The 23,856-nt window shown below is 43.7% G+C and overlaps 1 protein-coding gene across 2 annotated transcripts in view; it reads left to right on the top strand.

Annotated features, from left to right (window-relative positions):
* Positions 1 to 23,303, top strand: part of LARS2 (leucyl-tRNA synthetase 2, mitochondrial) — a 202,558-nt gene extending 179,255 nt beyond the window's left edge. For both annotated transcript variants that reach the window (XM_083188551.1, XM_083188552.1), the window contains 3 exons: positions 8,704 to 8,815; positions 20,286 to 20,413; positions 21,505 to 23,303. In XM_083188551.1, the coding sequence (XP_083044677.1) occupies positions 8,704 to 8,815; positions 20,286 to 20,413; positions 21,505 to 21,684 (420 nt within the window). In that variant the 3' untranslated portion in view covers positions 21,685 to 23,303. The remainder of the gene's footprint in view (positions 1 to 8,703; positions 8,816 to 20,285; positions 20,414 to 21,504) is intronic.
* The last annotated feature ends 553 nt before the right edge of the window (positions 23,304 to 23,856 follow it).

Below are 23,856 nucleotides of genomic sequence, written 5' to 3'. Positions count from 1 at the left end.
TGATCCAGGCCCTACATGCTGAGCGGTTGATATAATACCCCCTACCACCCGCGGGACATCAAAGCCTCCCCCACCCCTACCGCTGGAGGATCGGTAGGGGCCTCAATACATTGCTATGTATGCCCAGGGGTCTACACTGCTGTTGACGCCTCTGTATGTGTGTATATATATATATATATATATATATATATATATGTAAATGGATGTGTATAATATATCCTAAGAAGTTACACACATCATGAAGTTGGATCTGATGTTACTTATTTGAACAAAACTGTGATCTGAATTTGAAAAGTGAACCAAACTTTGTATAAGCCTTTTTTACTCACACACTATTATTGTTATGAAATTTATAATAAAAAAACTTTTTTATGTACCAATGCATGACTGCTAATGTACTAAAGTGGTGAAACAGACAGAGCGCACATCTATCTCTTTTCCTTCTATCTGTCCCACCTGGTACCTATATTAACAGCTAGGTACGGTAGAAGTGCTGCTCACTAACCAGCGCAGAAAAAGGACCACACTCCCCCCCATTTTCTATATATATATACATGTGTGTGTGTGTGTATATATATATATATATATATATATATATATATATATATATATATATATAGTTTGATGAAAAAAAGCGTCACTCCAGGTACTTCGTTCAAACAATAAGTTTACTGTAAGTCAACAGTGTTTCGGGCCGGAGCCCGTCTTCGGCCCGAAACACTGTTGACTTACAGTAAACTTATTGTTTGAACGAAGTACCTGGAGTGACGCTTTTTTTCATCAAACTATCAGTATGAGCGCTGGTAACGCCAGCTCATAGCGGGCACCCAGGCCAAGATACCAGAGTGGAGCAGGGGCAGGTGAGGAGTGCCGGACTTCCGACTATATATATATATATATATATATTTGGATATACCAGAGTGAACATCCGGTCACCCAGCCTTATTTTGTTGATTGAACCTTGATGTTGACACTGATAAAGGGTGCGAAAAACAAAGTATAAGGGGACATACCCTTTGCCAGTCTAAACGAGTGTTCTGATATTTGGCAACATACTGTATGTACTTCTACAGAGTTCTTGTTTTGAGATACATAGCGGTTCCATCAATTAGAGACACTGCATGAAATGCTATCGTACTTTTTCAATCAAGTCATCAAACGCCCCTGATGAAGTCACGTAGTTGACGAAACGCGTTGGGACTGCCATTTTATTGGATTACTGTACATTCTGTGTAAAGACTCTGTAAAATGACCATGTGATTTTGTCTTTTCATTAAGCCTTTTTGAAGGCTATTTTTATCAGTATTAAATATTTGTACATATAAAAAAAGGAAAGTGGTGTATTTTACCGAAGCGCACTCTGACTTTCTCTGTATATATACATATATATATATATATATATTATTGTTATTATTATTATTATTTATATACATTTGGTCTATCTATAATACTTTAACTGACCCGGCATAAACTGGGTCACCTAAGTGTCCATCTCCGTGCTTTGCTCCGCCCCTCTGGAAACCCCCTTCTGAAAATCCTGCGTTTGCCCCTGGCTTCTGCCAGGTGCTCCACTCCCTGTTGCACAGCAGGTGTACCCAAATGAGTGCAGGTAGGGGACCGGAGCTGCAGGTTGATCATTGCAGTGCCTGTGCCTTTGTCAGCAGCCCCTGTGTGTTTTAGCTAGTGTAATGAGACACACCTTCAGCATTCCCCTAAGACATGTAAATCCTATGCTGTTGCTCACTCCATAGATGTGGGCTTCCACAAAGCCCAAGGTCACAATCGGTAGCCATTTTGTTTAACCGCTTGGTGCTTGAGTCTGGCCTGCTTCTACTGTATGTCATTCATACTGTAGCATAAGTCTGTGTTTAACCAGTGAGACGCACATACAGCAGTGCCCTTACACAAGTGTAAACTATAAGTCCTAGTTGAATTCCTTTAGCCATTTTGTTAACCTGAGTCTGGCTTGCTACAGTATGCACAGTAATTTGACCATAGCCCATTACAAATTGCATAATGAGACAAACGTCTATGCAATAGTATTTTCTGTCTATTTAGCATACTGTGCAGTACAGTATTGTAAAGTAGTTCTTGCACTATAGTGCATTTCAATAAACACTACACGTACGCGCAATGTGACATCTGGTGATGATCGCTGGTATTGCACTCATACGGTAAATGCCATATGCCATACTCCATGTTGTGCGAATTATTGCGCTGCCATCTGACTAGGCGCGCTGTGGCGAGTTGCAGAGACAAATGCCATAGGCAGACTAGATGACAGTGGCTCCATCTGTAGGTTCCACTAAATGGTGGTCTATTTCCAGTCACGTTCTGATATACAGAACAACTTAGTGCAACTAACTGCTGCCAGAACTGTTTATCAAGTTTAAATTCTTTACTAGTTATGGAGGCCCACCTGCCCGCCCGCCCCACATACTTACATTAAGGATTTAGGTATCCGGATCCTCATCTATGCCAGGATTCTACCGCTGATCTTGACGTGATGTGTCATTGGTATTCTGACTGCCAACATCCTATCAGTCCTATCAAAACAAGGGGGAAAAAATCTTAATGGCACTCAGGAGTCAGCAAACTGCAAAAGTGATACATCATCGAGATCAGAGTTTGGCATTCACAAGGCTTCACAATGCAAGTGCATTTATTTGGTGACTTTCAAGGACTGTATCCCCCTTCCTCTTGATAAATATGTAGCAGAGAGCGAGAAAAAAACCCTTCTGTCTGCCAGTTGGATTGGCCTGTTCTGACTTATCTGGGCTCTCAGTTGTGTCAGTGTTCTGTTAGAATACATTAGCAAGTGGCAGAAATATGATGTCATTTCTTTTTCGTTTTGACACCTTTTTTTCTGTTAATTTCCACAAAGAAAACTCTCTGCTGTAGAAAGCATTTTTCAATTTAATTTTTAATTATTTTAGCTGACACTACTGACTAATATTAATTAAAACTTCAGAAATGTGGCTTTTTTTTTTTGCTTAAACAAATGTGTTTCTTTTGTACAGTAGGTAAAGAACTCATTGCATTGTAGTAATAGCGCCCCCTTGTGTACAGATGCCAGTTTTAGAGAATAGTGTATTCGATATCTGTGTCTTTAGCATTGTACTGTATTAGGCAGGTGTAGGCTGACATAGCCTAATCTGGACCCATACAGTGTCCATTGTTCTAGTACAGACATAACAGTTCCTATAATCTAGGTGTATAAATGGTTTGTATATTATTGTGATATGATAGCAGCTTTATATCTTATATAGTCAGTAAGATCAGTAGGAGCTGATCGTAATCACACAGGAATTTTTGGTGTATTCTATAACAGCCAATGTGGCTTTCCCTTTTGCCTATACTAATATTAATACATTTAAATGAGGCCTACAGAAGCATGTCAGGCTCAGTCTACCACTATAAGGTCTGTCTAAATGTCCCCATGTATAGTGCAATTTATCTTATCTTATATATCGGTGTAATGGTAAGCATTACGGCCTCACAGCACTGAGGTCATAGGTTCGATTCCCACCATGGCCCTAACTGTGTGGAGTTTGTATATTCTCCCTGTGCTTGTGTAGGTTTCCTCCAGGTACTCCGATTTCCTCGCACAATCCAAAAATATACTGGTAGGTTAATTGGCTCCCACCCAAATGAACCCTAAAATGTGTGTGTGCGTGTACATGTGGTACGGAATATAGATTGTAAGCTCCACTGGGGCAGGGACTGAGTAAATATTCTCTGTAAATCGCTGCGGAATCTGTGTGTGCTTTAAACATTACTGGTAATAAATACATATCTGAAACAGAATACACATTTTGTATAGCCTCAAACCTATGTTACTGTATGTGAAATTTGCAGGGCTGTGAACAACATCATGGCATTGTAATTTGAGAATAAGCTCAAACAACAGTACTACAGTATAGCTCTTTTTTTCTTCATAGAGATGGATGGTTCAAAACCGTTTGTAAAGACACTTGGTTCAGAATTTATGAGTGTATTAAACATCAACTAAGGTTTGCAGTGGACGTTAATGACAAAGACTATTACAAAACGTGGATTCACTTTAACAATGGCAGAGCCTAGAGTGCCTCAGAATACGCAGTGCATAACTGCACAGGACTGAATAGAATTTCTCTCAGCGAGGCCATATCACACACCTGTCACAGGAAATTGTGTGCACAGATCATCATTTCCTGTACAGACTACATTATTGCATTTTCTAACAAAGCATATCCCCGACTTCTGCACAAGATGAATAGTATGATACTTAAAATTGTTATAAAAATTAGATTTTTTTTATTATTCTGTAAAATCCAAAATAGCCCAGTGCAGATTGAAGGGGAGCGGGAGAAGGGAGAAAAGAAAGGGGGGGGGGTTTGAAGTAGAGATACATAATTTTTAGAAGCCAGGTGGAAAGCCAATAAGAGATAACCATTGATTGCTTTGTAGAAAATAGAGCAAAATTGATTAACCGATTGGGTGCCAACATTGAGAGCAACATTTCCGCTAAATATGCCAGCGTCACTCAAATTTGTTATATAAATCCAAATAAAAAATGTTGTGTACAAAAAGAGTATATTTCCTATATAACGTAAACATTACGGGGGAAATTGACCAAAATGGATTCGTAGAAAAAAGGTGTATTCGTAGGCAGAAATACACCTTTTTTTTACGAATTTGTATTTTCGGGATTTACAATCCCAAAAATACAACAATGCGTAGTCCTAAAGATGGAACATTCGTATTTGTATTTACAAATACGAATGTCTACACCATCGATAGGATACGACAGAAATCACCATTCAAAAGAATGGTGATTCCTGATTTACTAAGCAGCCGTACTCAGTGGCAAACGCAGGATTTTCAGAAGGGGGTTTCCAGAGGGGCGGAGCAAAGCACGGAGATGGACACTTAGGTGACCCAGTATATGCCGGGTCAGTTACAGTATTATAGATAGACCAAATGTATATAAATAATAATAATAAAAAAATATATATATATATAAATATATATATATATATACATACATATATACGGGGCGTCAACAGCAGTGTATGACCCCTGGGCATAGCAATGTATTGGGGCCCCTACCGATACTTCAGCGGTAGGGGTGGGGGAAGCTTTGATGTCCCGCGGTTGGTAGGGGGTATTATACCAACCGCTCAGCATGTAGGGCCTGGATCAGTAATTTTCACTAATTACCCCTTTACTGCACCAATGGTGGGAGATGGAGTGGGAGAAGGGGACATTGGGATGAATGAAGGGGCCCTGATACATAACTTCCAGGGTGGTAGAGGATGTTTAATATGCAGAGGAGGGGTGTATAGTGGAGTGGGCTCATTATTCATAATTTTCTGGTTGGAGGACTGCTTGCTTGACTGCAGATATCTCCAGTTCCCAGAAATAGATTTCTTAGATTTTAATGGAATTAAAAACTAGAGAATCCCACCTACCAAATGGTAATGGGGACTAGGGGATCAGAGTTCAGGAGGCAGAGCAATCTGCCCACGAGAATATAATACTACATACCAGGTGTGTGGAGCTGGAGCAGTAACCAGCTGCTGGAAGGCTGATATCTCTGGTTCTGAGAAAAGTAGAGACAAGCTACTAGTGTCCCTCAAAGGGGAAGAGTCCCAGCTTTTGGAATATACCCTCAGAAAAACTCTAAATCAGACAGAACCTGAAATATCTGACTGGGAATAACAATTAACAGGCTTGGATGGGGACCACTACTTTGAAGTCAGATATCTCCGGTTCCCAAGGGCCGATTTTTACAATTCTTATACCGATGGAAAGAGGGGACCTTCAGCTTTCAGTTGAGGGCCCTTAGACTCCTGGGGGGGTTTCTGGGTACTCAGAAACCCCCCCTGCGTGCGCTACTGGCCGTACTGACAATACGGCTGCTAAGTGGTGTGAAACACCCACGCAAATACGACAGGAAAATAGGACACCATTTTCCTGTTCTATTTGTGTTTTAGCCTGCACGGATCAGTCAGATCCGTGCAGGCTTCAGTGTAAAAAAAATAGAAAAATAAATAAATAAAAAAATCGGCGTGGGGTCCCCCCCCACAGCCGTAACCAGCACCAGGCTGAAGGAGCCGGGGCCGGTAATTAAAAATCAGGGAACCCGACAAATAGGGGCTCCCCGATTTTTAACAACCAGCCCCAGGCTCCAGGTCCGGGGCTGGTTCCCAAAATACGGGGGACAAAATGACTAGGGGTCCCCCGTATTTCAAGAACCAGTCCCAGGCACAACCAGCCAGCAGGGTAATGCCACAGCCGGGGGGAGACTTTTTATGCAAGTCCCCCCGGCCAAAGCATTCATCCCTGTGACCGGTCAGCCTGGCCTGGGGGAGTGGGGACCCCCCCAATGAAGGGGTCCCCCCACCCTCCAGGACTTACCTGACCAGGCTGAAGCCTGGTACTGTCCCCGATGCCCCTGGGCGGTGGGCATCGGGCTGATAAATGGTGTAAAAATAAGGATAAACTATTGTTTTTTACTGTGGCACTACAAGTGCCAGCAAGCCTCCCCAGCAAGCTGGGACTTGGAGAACCACAAGTCCCAGCCTGCTGGGCATTAAAGGGCCCGCTGGCACTTGTAGTTCCACAGTTAAAAAAATAGTGCACAAAACACACTGACACACTTTTAAAATAAAACTTTAATACATACAAAGCCCACACATACTAATACTTACCTATCTTCTTTCCGTAGGTATCCCAGGTCCTGTGTCGTCGTCTTCTGGTCCTGTGTCGTCTTCTGCCTCCATGTCGACCGTCGCTGTCGCCGTCCGGATCCGACGAAATCCATTTGGGAAGCTGTGGAAGGAAACCATACTCACCTGTCCCAGCGCGACGTAGTCCAGGTAAGTGTCTTGGCAAAAAAACAAACCGAACACCCCGAAACCAGCCGGACACGGAGACGCACGGTACTCTGTGTACATCGTGCGGCTCCGCCTCCCGAATGCCGCTATTGGCCGCCTTGCGGCCTAGCGGCCAATCAGGAGCCGCTAGGCCGCAAGGCAGCCAACAGCGGCATTCGGGAGGCGGAGCCGCACGATGTACACACAGTACCGTGCGTCTCCGTGTCCGGCTGGTTTCGGGGTGTTCGGTTTGTTTTTTTGCCAAGACACTTACCTGGACTACGTCGCGCTGGGACAGGTGAGTATGGTTTCCTTCCACAGCTTCCCAAATGGATTTCGTCGGATCCGGACGGCGACAGCGACGGTTGACATGGAGGCAGAAGACGACACAGGACCAGAAGACGACGACACAGGACCTGGGATACCTACGGAAAGAAGATAGGTAAGTATTAGTATGTGTGGGCTTTGTATGTATTAAAGTTTTATTTTAAAAGTGTGTCAGTGTGTTTTGTGCACTATTTTTTTAACTGTGGAACTACAAGTGCCAGCGGGCCCTTTAATGCCCAGCAGGCTGGGACTTGTGGTTCTCCAAGTCCCAGCTTGCTGGGGAGGCTTGCTGGCACTTGTAGTGCCACAGTAAAAAACAATAGTTTATCCTTATTTTTACACCATTTATCAGCCCGATGCCCACCGCCCAGGGGCATCGGGGACAGTACCAGGCTTCAGCCTGGTCAGGTAAGTCCTGGAGGGGGGGGACCCCTTCATTGGGGGGGTCCCCACTCCCCCAGGGCCCCTGGCCAGGCTGACCGGTCACATGGATGAATGCTTTGGCCGGGCGGGACTTGCATAAAAAGTCTCCCCCCGGCTGTGGCATTACCTTGCTGGCTGGTTGTGCCTGGGACTGGTTCTTGAAATACGGGGGACCCCTAGTCATTTTGTCCGCCGTATTTTGGGAACCAGCCCCGGACCTGGAGCCTGGGGCTGGTTGTTAAAAATCGGGGAGCCCCTATTTGTCGGGTTCCCTGATTTTTAATTACCGGCCCCGGCTCCTTCAGCCTGGTGCTGGTTACAGCTGTGGGGGGGACCCCACGCCGTGTTTTTTTTTTTATTTATTTATTTTTCTATTTTTTTTTACACTCTGCAGCCTGCACGGATCTGACTGATCCGTGCAGACTGCTAGAAATAATTCGTATTAGCAGCCGTATATACGGCCGCTAATACGAATTGTTAAACCATCGGAGGGTTACAAAGCAGTCGTATCTGACTGCTTTGTAACTGACCCTCCGGAACACGAGTTTGCATACGACTTAAACAGTCGTATGCAACCGTAGGGAAAATACCAATACGAAAAACTAGGTTTTTCATATTGGTAAATTTCCCCCTACAGGTCATTATGATGAATAAAAAAGTTTGTTTGGTAATTTTCACACCTATTTTGACAAATTCACTAGGTACACAATGGGTTAAAGGTCACACTTCCAGTGCAGATTGGAGGGGAGCATATATATATATATATATATATATATATATATATATATATACATACACACACACACACACACACACACACACACGACGATGTAATAGAAAGCTCTCACTGTGCTGACTTCTGTGAAAGAATATATTGCATAGGTAATCAGGCTGCTTTATATGGGCTATATTCTGCAAATCATTTGTTGTTGTTGTTGTTTTTTTGCTTTTATATGTTCCAATTTGGTTTTGATCCCTATACAGTATGTGCCATGTAATGTGGCAGTCTACCTCTGGTGTAGCCATTACCTGTAACCTCTTCAGCTGTTTGTGAGCAGGTTATCCAACACATGATTTCTGTCTTTTTTCTTAGCATTCATCCTTACATGTCGTTCAGCACAGCAGAGAATTTGAAGACGCGTTAGCAAGTCTCATCATTATGATGTCACCCATGGCCCCACACTTGGCTTCAGAGTTATGGAGAGGTAAATCTGGTGCCTAAATTTTTTTTTATTGACATGCTTTTTAGGACAAATTCATGTCCCAGATCTCTTTTGAAATTTGTAATGACATATAATACACAATATTAATGATAGGCCAGTTTTTATAAGGTTTATCATTTGTATTCTTGGCCATTGCAAGGTGGTAAGTATTGCAGTACAGTGCCAGGCTAGAGAGGAGCCATCCACACTCCGCTGCTCAGGCCTCATTCATCACCCTACAGACCCAGTGGTTGATCCACAATCTAATGCTACAGTGCAACTCCAGACAGGGAGATAAGCTGTGCCTGCAGCCAGCCAGGTACATACAGTCAGACTGCGCTTTTGTTTGTGACTTAGAGGTGCCAGTGCCCCCCCTCCCCCCACACACACACACACACTGCTCAGTACAGATGCAGTAACATTGTCAATAACGTTTTTTTGTGGCCGCATAGCACTCTGGGAAGAAATTGGACCAATCAAAAGGGAGTGCCGGAAGAGAAGGCGAGGGAAATAGCGTACACAGTGTCACTATTTACATGGGGGGGCATTTAGAGCCACTAATTATGAGGGGTGGCACGCAGAATCCTTAGTTATATGGTGGGGCATATAGGGCCACTAGTAGGGGCACACACGTTCACTAATTATATGGGGGGCACACAGGATCACTAGTTACATGAAGGGGCACACTGCGTCACTAGTTACAGGAGGTGGCACATAGGGTTACTAGTTATAGAAGTAGAAACACAGGGTCACTCGTTATATAAAAATAACATAGCAGCAGCCAGACATCCAGCAAGAGCTAGTTACAACAAGGAAATCAGCAGCATGTAATACACGGGCACATACATACAGGACAGTATAGCATGCCATAAATGTTTATACAGTATACCATATTTAATGCTAATTAAAGGCAGTATGTAAACAGGTGTAGCAAATGATTTACCAGGAACACTACAGTGCGGCTTATAGGTCACTATGGCCAGTATTCAATGATAAAAATTTGCCTTATTTTATGGCGAGTTTGTGCTATTTTCGCGTTGGAAGGAGCATTTTGCTCTCCAAAAGTGAACCACCCTATTCAATGTGATATTTTCGCCGTCTTTTTAAGTGATTTTCGCCGTGTCTCTCCGTGTAGCAATTCTCCATCTTTTCATGGAGAACTGGAATGTGAACTTTTAAACTAAAAGTTTTTTTTTTTATTTTGGTGTCAAAAAATCAGGATTTTTTTTCTGTGAAGGGGCATGTTATTTTTATTCATGTGCTTATAGCACATGAATATATATTTAATTTAAAATAAATATATATATATATTTTTTTTTTTACACAGAGCAGCCAGCAGGGGGCCGGAGCTCTCGAGCCGCTCATTAGATATTCATATATTCACTGCACCCGATTATTACATATGCACAATCGGGTGCAGTGAATACTGGGTCCCCCGCTGGCTATAGGGGGGGGGCAGCTTGTGCTGCCTGGGTCCCAGGGAGCCCTCCTCCCCTCCACATATGTTCTGGAGCAGCCAGGGAGACTTTAATCTCCCTGGCTGCCACCGTCCCCCGGCTCCCTGCCAGCTCCCAGCTGCAGACGCTCGTCCGCTGCAGGGGTTAAGACTCGCCGCGAGTGGCGGCGAGTCTTAACCACATTGAATAGTGGGAGCAGGAGTGTCAGCGAGCCCTCCGGAACAGGGCGAGTGCATGGCGAGAGAAAAAATCTCTCGCCATGCACAGAGAATTTTTCTCATTGAATACTGCCCTATGATAAAAACTCTCTCCTTATGCTGGTTTGACATCTGTGCAAAACCTTATTCAGTTGTTTTCTTGTATGATTGAAAAGGCCCCTAGGTATAATATTTTTATGAAAACTTCAAGTATTTTCTGAACTTCTGGTATTTAATCTATATCTTGTTTTTACGAGTTCCACCTCATGCTACCTTTGGAAGTAATTCCGACCTGCTCGGTCTGCAGCGAATTAACTGCGGGGACCGATGGCGTGGGTCTGCGCATGTGTATCGGCAAATATATACATGTGCAGACCCGATGTGTGAACGTCTTCGGCGACTATAACAGTCGCTGAGACATTGGCACACAGCAAGGTGGGCAGGGGGCTGTTGCATGGGACGCCCAGCATTCCTTGGGCGTGCCCACAGAACCACTGGGGAGACATTGGCCAGTTTTCAATGCTGCAGGCAAGCTGTCACAGCTCACATGGTCAGTATTCAACTGGCCCCCCTTGCATACGCCGATTCCCCCTCGCTCTGTTTTTGGAGCATATGGAAAAAGCGAGGCTCACAGCGAAATGCAGCAGGCTCCCTGCATTAGCCGCGAACCTCGCTGTTTGGGGGAATCCTCGCTGTCAGAGGACAGCGAGGATTCCCCCGGAACATTGAATAGAGTGAGCTGCCAGCCGTGCCGTTTAACACACGGCCATTGTTTATCCACTGACTGCATACCGCCCATTACTATATGCTCACCCCCCCCCCCCCCAACCCTGCACCTAGTACTGTGTGTGTGTATCCCCCTAATTCTGCACCCTGTTTTGTGTCCTTATCCCCCAACACTTTTCCCAATACTGGACCCTTCTTCTGTATAGTTTTACCAGTGAATAATTTAGGACATTGATTATCTTGATGTGCAATGCCCCTGGTCTTCCCATGTCACTGCAACTACACCATTCTGTATTTTGGTTCTTTATAGTGCTCCCTCTATTCATGTTTTCAGTGGCTCTCATCAAGAAATGCTTCTTTTCCTTCTCATTTATGTTTTAGCTATCATATGCTAGAGCTAGACTTTGTGCAGCGTGGGAATTTCTAGGTGCTAAAGCTGTAACATGACCCATAAACTTTGTATTTTTGCGGATGATCTCCTTTACGATCCTGAGCCAATTGCATCATTGCTCTTTCTTGGTAATTCATTAGATAGCTATAGCAGAACTTCCATTTACAAACTGAGTACTTAGGATACCTTACCTATTAATTACACAGAGACTAGGATGTACATTTACTAAAGTGTGAGTTTTAAGAAGTACCCTTAGCAACCAATCAGATTCTGCATATCATTTATATAGCACCTTCTAGAGGATAATATCTGAAATTGATTGGTTCTTATGGGCAACGTCCGACAGTCATTACACGACTGTTAAAACCCCGACAGACGGGCAGCGGCTATTCTCCCTTGTACAGGGAGAATAAAATAGGTGGCAAGCGTAGCGAGCCACTGTGCCCGCAGTCTGGATTCCCAGCAGTCGGGATTCCTACGTCGGGCTAATCACTGCCGGTGTGTTATGCCACACCCGAAATTCTCCCCTAGGGTGTCCAAGCTTAACTGTAGGTCTAAGTACAATTGGGAAACCACTTCCTTACTTTATTTGGATATTGAATTCCCCCAACTCTTTCCACTGTTATTGACAATAATATCCACCATTTTCTGATCATTTAGTGATCAGTTAATATCTTTAAATAAATTCAGGTTACCATATAGTTACATAGTAGTTAAGGTTGAATAAAGACTCACGTCCATCCAGTTCAACCTTGGTGTATTAGCTTCCTCCCTTGTTTTAAGGACAGGTTATGATTGTTTGTACACCTGTATATTTTTAACCAATAGATGTTTGTCCAACCTTATTTTAAATGTGTTTATTGTGTCAGCTGACACCACATCCCCAGGTGTTTTTGTCTAATGGAACGGAATCTTCTTTCCTCTAATCTAAACTCATGCCCCCGTGTCCTTGATTCTTTCCTTACAGTAGAAAGGATGTCTGACAGTTCCTTATATTGTCCCCTTATATATTTGTACATGTTTAGCATGTCCCCCCTTAAACGCCTTTTTCCTAGCGTAAACAATCCTAAATGGGTCAATCTCTCCTCATAGCTTAAATTCTCCATTACCTTTATAAGCTTTGTTGCTCTTCTTTGGACTTTTTCCAATTCTATGATGTTCTTTTTATAGTGCGGGGCCCAGAATTGTACTCCATATTCTAGATATGGTCTAACCAATGCTTTGTACAGTGGCAGAATTACATGTGAGTTCCTTGTCTCCATACCCTGTTTTATGCATGCTAGTATCCTGTTCACTTTTTTTGTTGCTATGTGACATTGAGCACTACACCCCAGTTTATTGTGTATTTGGACACCTAGGTCCTTTTCAAGTTCTGAAACACCCAGTGCTTCCCCGCTTAGGTTATAGTTAGCACCTTGGTTATGTTTCCCAAGGTGCATATCCTTGAGTTTCTCCACATTGAACCTCATTTTCCACTTTTTAGCCCACTCATCTAATTTAGTAAGATCGCTCTGGAGCGTGGAGACATCCTGGGTTGATCTAATTACTCTGCTCAGTTTTGTGTCATCAGCAAAGATGGAAACATTGCTCAGTATATCCACCCCAATGTCATTAATAAATATATTAAATAAAAGGGGCCCAAGCACCGACCCCTGTGGCACTCCACTTAATACTGGTATCATATTTGATACTGCGTCGTTTACTATCACTCTCTGTTCTCTATTACACAGCCAGTTCATCTACAAATGGGTAACATCTACTAATACTTTTCCCTAGTCCCAGATTTTCCATTTTATTTATCAACCTCTTATGGGGAAGTGTGTTAAAAGCCTTAGCAAAATCTAGTAAGACAGGCACAAAAAAGTCTATGAAGAAAACGGGAAGGACATACTGTAGGCACCTGCCATTGTAGTGTATGAAATACAAATAAAGCTGCAATTTTTAAATGTCTAAAAAATTTAAAACACCTGAAAGACAATCCGGATATAACGCAAAAAGTGTTTCTATGGTTCGGGTCAAAATTAAAAACATAATATGCTTATCTGTGGGGCTTGTGCTCCTTCACTTCTCAATTACAGGTATTACTTCCGAGGAGTATACCTCAGGAAATGAGCTTTAGTGGTGTAATAATGCTTTATAGCAAAGCCTGTGGAAGGTAACAATGGAAAATGCCGATAATCAATAGGCTTAGTTGAAGAAATGGAGTCTTTTGTTGTCCTCACGTTCCCAGCATGCCTCAGGGTTCTCAGAAGAAAACAAATTATACAAGGCAGCATCCTAATGCAGCACTTACATAAGATCAAAGTAAGGTAATGCATGTACATCAAAGTAAAACAAAGAGCTCCTGTCGTTTTTTTGTATAGAAAGTCTATATCAATCTACTGTGATTTTACACCCACCCGTTGCATTCCTTCTTCAGTGGGATAATAACAATGTCCATGGTAAGTATAAACACTAGGATTAAGTGAAACACAACAATGACAGAGGCATGATTGCACATGCATCCATGTTATTCCAGTTTTACAGCAAAAAGTCCATTATAAGTACTGAAAAGCAAAAATGTAATTCCGGCTAGTCTCAATCTATAACTGCGGCCATATATGTACTCTTACTGTGTGAAGCACATTCCGTAGGGCAAGCATCCATCTTTGATGTTATCCAGTGGCGTAACTACAGTGGGTGCAGGGGGTGCAGTTGCTATGGGGCCCGGCAGCTGGGGGGGCCCGCGGGCTTAGCATGCTACCCCCTGCACCATAAAGATGTTTTTTCATTTTTCCATATAATTGTTTTGCGGCCGGCCAGGGAGCAGTGTCAGCTCACTGCTAATATCTACTGCCGGAGGCTGCCGCTGTGTGACTGCTGACAATCAGCGTGACCGGCGGGGGTCCGGGTCATGCAGATGCCGGCCACGGTGATGACAAACAGATGGGGATGGAGTCCGGATGTCTGCTGTGCGAGGGGGCGGGTCAATTGACGCTGATGCATGTGCGCCATTGTGCAGGGGGGAGTCGCGGGTCTGGTGGTGGCGGCTGCGGCCAGCGGGGAACTTATGAGGGACCGCGATGCTGATGCCGGGCAGAGACCTGGGGGGGGGAGTCCAGGAGACGCTGATGTCAGGGGGGCGGCCAGCGGGGGAGTTAAGGGGGACCGCAGCGCTAATGTCGGGCACTGTCCGGTGGGGGGGGATGCTTGACCGCTGATCCCACGTAGCGGCATGCCGGAGTGATGTCCTGGTGGCCAGGGCAGGCAGGGTATTCAACAGTCAGGGGGGCCAGTTGAGATGAGGTCAGGTGGTATCTCTACCCTGGTCTGACAACATGACGAGAGAGAGCCTGACAGCCAGATGATTTAGAAGAGCAACTGCAGGCAGTCTGAGGTGAGTAAATGTGTTTATGTAATTACCCCACTTGTACTGTACGTATCATTTCGAATAATTTATCACATGTATGTAAATAGTGTTTATTGGTGTTGGTTACTAGAGTGTGACTGCCACCCAGAATCACACTATCCTCTCTCCCTACCCCTTAGTGTCTCCCTCCCCACCATCTAACATCTCTCCCCACTGGCTAGCGTCTCTGTATCTCCTCCCCACCGTCTCGCGTCTCTGTATCCCCTCCCCACCGTCTAACGTCTCTGTATCTCCTCCCCACCATCTCGCGTCTCTGTATCCCCTCCCAACCGTTTTGCGTCTCTGTATCCCCTCCCCACCGTCTAGCATCTCTCTATCCCCTCCCCACCGTCTAGCGTCTCTCTATCCTCTCCCCACCGTCTAGCGTCTCTCTATCCCCTCCCCACCATCTCAAGTCTCTGTATCCCATCCCCTCCGTCTCGCGTCTCTGTATCCCCTCCCCACCGTCTAACGTCTCTGTATCTCCTCCCCACCATCTCACGTCTCTGTATCCCCTCCCCACCGTCTAACGTCTCTGTATCTCCTCCCCACCATCTCGCGTCTCTGTATCCCCTTCTCACTGTCTAACATCTCTGTATCCCCTCCCAACCGTCTCTGTATCCCGTCATCACCGCCTAGCGTCTCTGTATCCCCTCCCCAGCGTCTTGCGTCTCTGTATCCCCTCCCCACCGTCTCGCGTCTCTGTATCCCCTCCCTACCACCTTTTATCTATCTTCTCCCTATTGTCCTGCATCTCTGTGTAGTGGGAAAGGGGTGAGCCTGCTGTGCAGAGGATTTTTTTTTTTAATGGGGGGGGGGGGGGGGCCCTTTCAAGAGTTTGCTATGGGGCCCACAAAGCTCTAGTTACGCCTCTGATGTTATCTATGGAGTTCTCATCACATGCTCAATAATGATCCATAAAGATCAAGAGCAGCCATATAAGAGAAAGTATTATTATTACACTCCGCAAAAAAACACCTAAGATACCTCTATGCTAGGGCGATTCACTTGCAGTTTGGTCACTTTTCATGCTATTGTGGCGATAAATTGCATGAAAAGCTTCCAAATTACATGTGATTTACATCAGGTCCAATGCAATGCATGGTTCCATGCGCAGCATTGGAGCCTGAAAATCGCATGGGCTGCAGGTAAGATACGTCACATTGCCAGCCAAGCCAGACAGGCATACGATACATCATGAGCAAAATGACTGTATACAGTGTATCATATGGGGTCCTGCCATCCGGGAGGTTCCTGGGTGGCTCAAGGGAGAATCGCAGGTGATTTCCCCCCTCGGAAATGTCGTCCTACTGTATGGACACATTTAAGCCAAGATGTCATTATACATTACAGGCTATAGATCTGGAGTGGGAATTTTAATGTAGCCTTTATAACAAAATTGATGATATCCATTTTTCTACGTATACATTATAAACACATACAGATGTGTCTTCATAAAATATTACGGCAGTCACATTAAACAAGTCTTCTCAGCGTACCATATCATGACTTGCGCCAAGGATATTTTTTGTGTTGTTTTCACGCAAATGTGCCTTTAAAAAGTCACAATGCGATTTTATTATTAGAACACATATTCAAGCGAAAAACATCTCTCAGTGTGGCTCAGTCACCCCAAGCATCTCACCCTGCAAGGCATATTCGCCCTCATTCGGATCCCATTAGCTCAGTTTCCGGATGCCCAAAGTATACTAAAATCAGAAGTTGTTCTTTATGAGCGGTTGGGATGATATCATTTGTTGTGTCTGTGTCCTGTATACCGTTTGTTTTTCTTGACTAAATGTATTGACTGGCTTTTCCTCACTGTTTTCGTTTTATGAATCCCTTGATTATCTCTTGTACATGAATATTAATCATCCTCTGCATAATCTTCTTATCCTTCCTTTCCATTTACGTTAGCTCTGCTCTTCCTCCCTCATTTATTGATGAGTAAAGCTCTGCAGGGTGGCATAGTGGATAGCATTACTGCCTCCCAGTACTGAGGTCATGAGTGCAATTACTGACCAGGGTAGTGCTGTGTGGAGATTATATGCCTCCCCTATGTTAGAATATTTTTTATTCGGGTATTGGCTTTCCTTCCACACTGCAGAACCACAGTGGTCGGTTAGTTTTAGTCTGTAAAAATATTTTGTAGTGTGTGTGTTTGTATGTCCGCGGGGCCAGTTGGAGCTTATGATTTTACGTGGGTTCTCGGGCCCAAGAGCACCCAACGAATCTGCGCCTATGTGCAGGGCTATTTTTGTGCAGGCTCTAGCAGGAACTGTGGCCCTTATTCTAGTTCACTCTTTCTGACAAAATATTTGTTAGATGGACAAAACCATGTGCACTGCAGGTGAGGCAGGTGTTACTTGTGCAGAGATAATTAAATTTGGGTGGGGTTTTACACCTGCCTCACCTGCAGTGCAAATGGTTTTGTCCATCTAACAAATATTTTGTCAGAAAGAGTGAACTAGAATAAGGGCCACAGTTCCTGCTGGAGCCTGCACAAAAATAGCCCTGCCTATGTGTAAACCACTACATAAATTGGGGTGGTTATATAAATAAACAGTAAGAATAATTATGCTTAATGTATAGAAGTAGAAAATCCCAATTTGTTATGTTAGGCCATTGTTATGGGGTCGGTGGGATGAACTGCTTTCCATTTTCCTTTAGAAGCAGAAGGGAAACAAGCAATGACATGGAACATTCTTCTGTAATGGATTTCATTTTGTTATGCCTTTTTGTAGAGTGGCAGAAGCAGCATCAGCAAAATATAATCATTTTAATGTTATCCACTTCAATCGCTTCCATTTGTCGCGTATAGGGCTTTATTCTGGTTGGTTCCTTGTAGCGCCGCCCGCCATGTGGCTGAACGCCCGTCCCCGCTACTTGACGATTTTCCCCGCAGCACTGCAAATGGATGCTTTGCTTTGTGCTCAAAATCATTTGATGGTCGCCGACCATCGAATGTTTTTTGAAACGCTTGCTAATCTGTCTGGTGCCGTAGATTAGTGGCACACTGCTCCATGAACAGGTTGGGCACCTGACATCAGGTGACGTCAGCTGTCCACCCATAGAAGGCAGGTAGCCGTCCCCATTCGCATGGGGATGCCCAGCATTTTCCTGAGCACACCCAGCATTTTTTTAGGGTACGCTGCGAGTGCCTTGGAGACTATGCAAGTCACCCAGGGTGCCCGCAGTGAAGACTGGCACATGTGCATACTAATTATGTGCTTGCGCAGGCAGTAAACAGTGTTCGCCATTGAAAATTTGCAGTGTAGCGACCAGATCAGAATGAGGGTCATAGTGTATTGGCTGTCACACGTCTGAGTTTATGCAAATTACTAACAAACTTTCATGTGTATATCTGTGCAGCTGAATGTGCAAGGACTCCCTTTAGTGCCCATGCATGCTGTAATATCATTTGGTAAATCCTTATACACAACCATTCCTCGCACTATAGAAAATTGCACTAGCCTTATGCTTGCGGCTGAATGTATGTGCAGTCTTAAATAAACACTCAACTATTGTACGTGTACATCAGCTGTGCGTGCAGCATTAAATCAGGCCCAGAACGTGAATCTTACAGCTGTTCTAGGTCACATGTAACTTCAGACCTCCCTACTATCTTGATGGTCATGTATCTCACATTTCATGGCATTATGAAAGTGGCAACTACAGTATATTGACTTCAGAGAGTTATTATGGTCTCCCTACATACTGAGATTTGTGCAGCTCTGAAAGGGACACTTATGCTGTGTACACATTATGCAATATCGTCTATGAACTGTATCACTAACGATTTTCCTTGAACTGCTTATACTACTGAGCAAACAATATAGAGCAGGCATATACTGTTATAGGGCATACATACTGGTATAGAGCATACATACTGATATAGAGCATACATACTGGTATAGAGCATACATACTGATATAGGGCATACATACTGGTATAGAGCATACATACTGATATAGGGCATACATACTGGTATAGAGCATACATACTGGTATAGAGCATACATACTGATATAGGGCATACATACTGGTATAGAGCATACATACTGGTATAGAGCATACATACTGATATAGAGTATACATACTGATATAGGGCATACATACTGAACAATATCCAGGCCACATCCAGGAGCATGCTGTCATTGACAAGGCATGCCATTGATGGGCCGACACTTGTTAGGTTGACAATAGGATGACCACTATTGGTCAACAGACACTTTGACAAAGGTATATAATGCTTAGGTTGACACGGGCAATAGGTCGACGTAGAGAAGGTCAACATTAAAAGGTTAGAAAGGGGGTTCAGAACAGGTGTTTTTTTTCTCATGTCAACCTTTTCTATGTCGACCCATCGCTGTTGACTATTTGTCCCTGTCGACCAAAGCTATGTCGACCTTTTTAATGTGTTGGCATATGGCCTATCGACCAATATTGGTTGACCTATTGAGCGTCAACCCTAATTGGGTCAACCGTATGACACATAGCCATTGACAATATAGTCAAGATTTGAATGCATGTACAAATGACAAAGGGGGTTGTCTACGACCCGCGGGAGCACACATTGTTTATAATATAGGGGTTATTCAGACATGACTTCTATGCATATTTGCAGAGGTCTGCATTCAGTCACCGCCCATTCTGTGAAAGTCTGCTTATGTAGTATATCGCCATTCGCCAGCCAGCTGCAAATCCGTACTGCAAATCCGTACTCCACTCACTCACCATCAAATGATTTTCCCAGTCTGTTCAAGTGTGCCTAAACAACTCTGACATCGGAACTGACATCATCAGACACTCCCAGAAAATAGCCGGTTACCACCCCCAAACCGGCTACCCCCAAACTTTGACTTCCTGTCAGTCAAGTTGCAAGGGTATTGCGAAAACAGACTCGCTGAGTTTGTCAACGTTTGGCCATCACCTTGCGAATTCACACAACAGCGATCAACTTTGAATGACCCCCAGAGTGTGTACATATTAGCCGATATACACAATATTGTAGAGTCTATTGTTAAAATAAAAAAAGCATTAGGGATATTTTCATTTTGACAGATTAACCAAAACATAGTCCACTTGTATTTTTGGTGGATTGTTGCTGTGGAAGTGCAGCCACTTACAGTATACTCAGAACTTCTGTAACAGGTAAGTTTGGACAATGTTAGCTAATTTATGATTATTGATGAGCCCATAAACTGCAGCCTAGTGTGATTGCTGTTCCGGCTCTGTAATCTGACACTGCCATTTTTTTTATGTTTGATCAAAATACATCTGTGCTATCTAATTCATTTGCTGATTGTTTCCAGGTGTGGGAAAGGTAGAAAATAAGCTGTGCACCCAGTATAGCTGGAGCAAAGATGTCCTCCTGCAAGCTTGGCCCACAACTGACCCTGAATATCTTGCTCAGCCTGACACAGTGGAGATGTCTGTAATGGTAAGAACACAATATCTCTCGGTCATACTGACTGCTCTCGTGTGCTGCTAGAAATGGATAAGAGGTTGATGCCATATGGTCAACATACATTAGGTTTACATAGGTAAAAGTTGACACAAGTAAAAGCTCAGCATGGCTACCGTCAATGAAAAAAAACCCATGCCAACCATTTCCATGTTATCCCTTTTCCTGTCGACCCTTTGATTTATACCCGCTAGAACAGGGATAGGGACCGTTTGGCCCTCCAGCTGTAGAACTACACTACCCACCATGCCTTGGTACAGTTTTAGCATGGGCAAACTGTGGCAGGGCATGCTGGGATGTGTTTTTCAGCAACAGCTGGGGGGGGGGGGGGGGTCAAAGCATCCCTACGCTAGACAGAATGGGATCATTGGGTAGACAAGCATTAGGTCTACAAATATTAGGTCGACATGCATTAAGGTCGACATGGCTGAAGGTCAACATGGGTTAGGTCGACAGGGTCATTAAGTGAACATGGTCATAAGGTCGACATGGACAAGGTCAACAGGGTCATAAGGTCGACATGGGGTTTTCCATTTGTTTTTTTTGTTTTTTTAACTGAATGTCTACACAGTCGACATGGACACTGAAGCGTAGCACGGTGCGTTACTGCGCTCGACACACTATTTTAGTCTCCCACCACACCCTAGTGGATGGTAGAGCAGGAAATACCACCTCTCGGCACTGTCAAAAAACAGTGGAAAAAAACATCGACCTTATGACCCTGCCACTTTCCCCATATCGACCTTATGACCCTGTCGATCTAATGACCCTGTCGACCTAACCCATGTCAACCTTCAGTCATGTCGACCTTCCTGCATGTCTACCTTCAGTCATGTCGACCTTAATGCATGTTGACCTAGTGGTGTCGACCTAATGCTTGTAGACCTAATGCTTGGTGACCCAGTGACCGTATCCCCGCTACACTTTAGGTATTGTATAATTTAGAAGAACAAGTGTAACATAATGAGCACTATATTCAATTAATTTGTTAAACTTCATTAACTAAAAGAAAGTTGCACATTAGGAACTAGTACAATGCATAACATTTACTCTGATCTGTTTTGCAGATTAATAATAAAGTCTGTGGGACAGTCACCCTTCCCTATACTGTATCCCAGGACGCTGAGCAGGTGCAAGCCTTGGTCTTGCAGAGTGAACTGGGCACATCACACCTGCAGGGACGCACTATAAAGAGGGTGATACTTTCTCCGAGAACCACTCTCATCAACTTCCTTGTGCAGACGTAATGTTGTATACTGTAAAAGCCTTGAAGAAATACATTTTTTGTGGCTACAACGTTCTTTTTGAGACCAGCTTCCGGTATATGGAAGAATTGTATGTAAATCAAATTGTTTCAGAATTAACTGCGTTTAATACTTTTCAGCGCATCTATTGTATAAATCTTCAGACTCTACTTACTTTATTTCATTTTTATATAGACTACATGCAGACCTCAGCTATGTGCATTTCAGTTATTAACAGCCAAATACATACTGAGGTGTGGTGAAGCGCAAACACAGCTTGTATTGTGTTTGATTCTTGTCAAAATTCCATTGATTCATTTTTAAAAGCTTTCAATGGACATAAGGGGTGACATTTAATAGGATGAGGGATTCAGAAAGTGAGAGATTTGGTATGAAATCTCCATTGTATGGTATATATAAATGGTATGAAAATCACACTGGTTTTGCAGTGTAAATGATTGCTGTTTTAAAAAAACTGAAGATTTCTTACTAAATCTCTCACTTTCTGAATCTCTCATCCTATTACATTTCACCCAAGGTGCTCACTTACACATGCTTGTTTATAAGTACCGTTGTTGTGTTTTATATTTAAAGCTACATTATTACAACTTAAGGATTGGACATATCACTTTTATTTATTTAATATATCCGTAAATAGACCACAAACATTTTTTTAATTTGGGGGGGGGGGCTGGGGGGTGATACTGATGTGTCACCGATATTTTGTTGGTGTGGACTATCCAATGAAATCTCGTGTAAGAAAAAAACGTATATATATATATACTTTTTTTGTGAAAAAGGTTCAATGAGTAAAAATTCCTAATAAGCCACAGCTTGTGCGGCCTTATACCCCTTTCAGACATATGAATAAATCCCAGGATTTTTCACGTGCACACGCATAATACCAGGACTGGCGTATGTCTGCATGGCTCTACCCGGGGTTTTAAAAACCCAGGATTGTAGCGGGTTTAAAATCCAGTGTATTATGTTTGAAAGTGGTATTATTGGGGACCTTGCGTTTCCCCTTTGCTGTGCGAGATTGAGAGGGTGTTTGTGTGTGTGCAGGGGGGGGGATCCACGTTTTCTGGGAGGGGAGAGCCTAGGGTCTGTGTGTTACCATGCAGACTTCCTGGCCTTGCAGCGCCTCTCCTGGGGGTCAGGTGAGTAACCTGGAGCTCACTCAGCTGGCCTTCTTCTTGGAACTCCGCGATGGTCGTGATGTTGGATCCCAGCTTGCAATATCAGTCACAGTGCTGAGATCACAGCAATATGTAGGAAGCATCTTTTCTACTTAGACGTCTCCTGCGTGCCCCTCCTTATAATCAGCCTCCTGCATGCATCCCGGGATGCTCATCTGTGTAAACATCAATAATCTAAATCATCCTTATGTTACTCAGGATTGACACTCTGCACGTTGCCTTGTCTTTAATACTATATTATAATTGTAATTTTATAATGTAATGGAACAATTATAATGAAGTATGTATGCTCATATACAAATTAATCAATTGTATTGCTAATCTATTATTTATTGTTTTAATAAATAAAGGTTGTATACAATTAAAAGCAGTATATAAAAGGCATGAGGGCCAAATGCACTCAGCATCAAAAGTGATAAAATAGAGAGTAATAAACAACCAACCAATCAGCTCCTGTCTGACATTTTTCAAACACAGCCTGTGACGTGGCAGGTAAGAACTGATTGGCTGGCTGTTTATCACTCTCCATTTTATCAGTTTTGAATCTTAGTGCATCTGGTCCAGCAGTATGTTAAAAATGTGCGTTATATAGGTGTGTTGGTACTTGTGTATTATCACGGCGCCCATCGCATCGCATGCCACTAATTAAGGTATGCGATGGCATGTGATGGGACCCGATTTGAGCCTTTCCCCCGGGTGTGAGCATACAATTTTAATATTGCGCCGCATCGCATGCCATTATAATGGCATGCGATGCGATGCAACGCGATCATGCCCGATTTGGGCTTATTCCCATGTTAAATGCCCCCCCCTTACCCAATTTTTAATTGTATACCCACCCTGATGGGTAATGACTATGTTAAATGCCCCCCCATTGTTAACGCCACCCCGAAGCGTGGCGAGCGCAGCGGTACTCGTCCTCCGACCTTTTCATACCCCCACTATCCACGTTGGCGTGGAGTTGATTTTATATAGT

Source organism: Crinia signifera, chromosome 5 (genome assembly GCF_055691185.1).
Source record: "Crinia signifera chromosome 5, ASM5569118v1, whole genome shotgun sequence".
Classification (NCBI taxonomy): Eukaryota; Metazoa; Chordata; class Amphibia; order Anura; family Myobatrachidae; genus Crinia; species Crinia signifera.
This window is presented reverse-complemented; position numbering and strand designations above follow the sequence as displayed.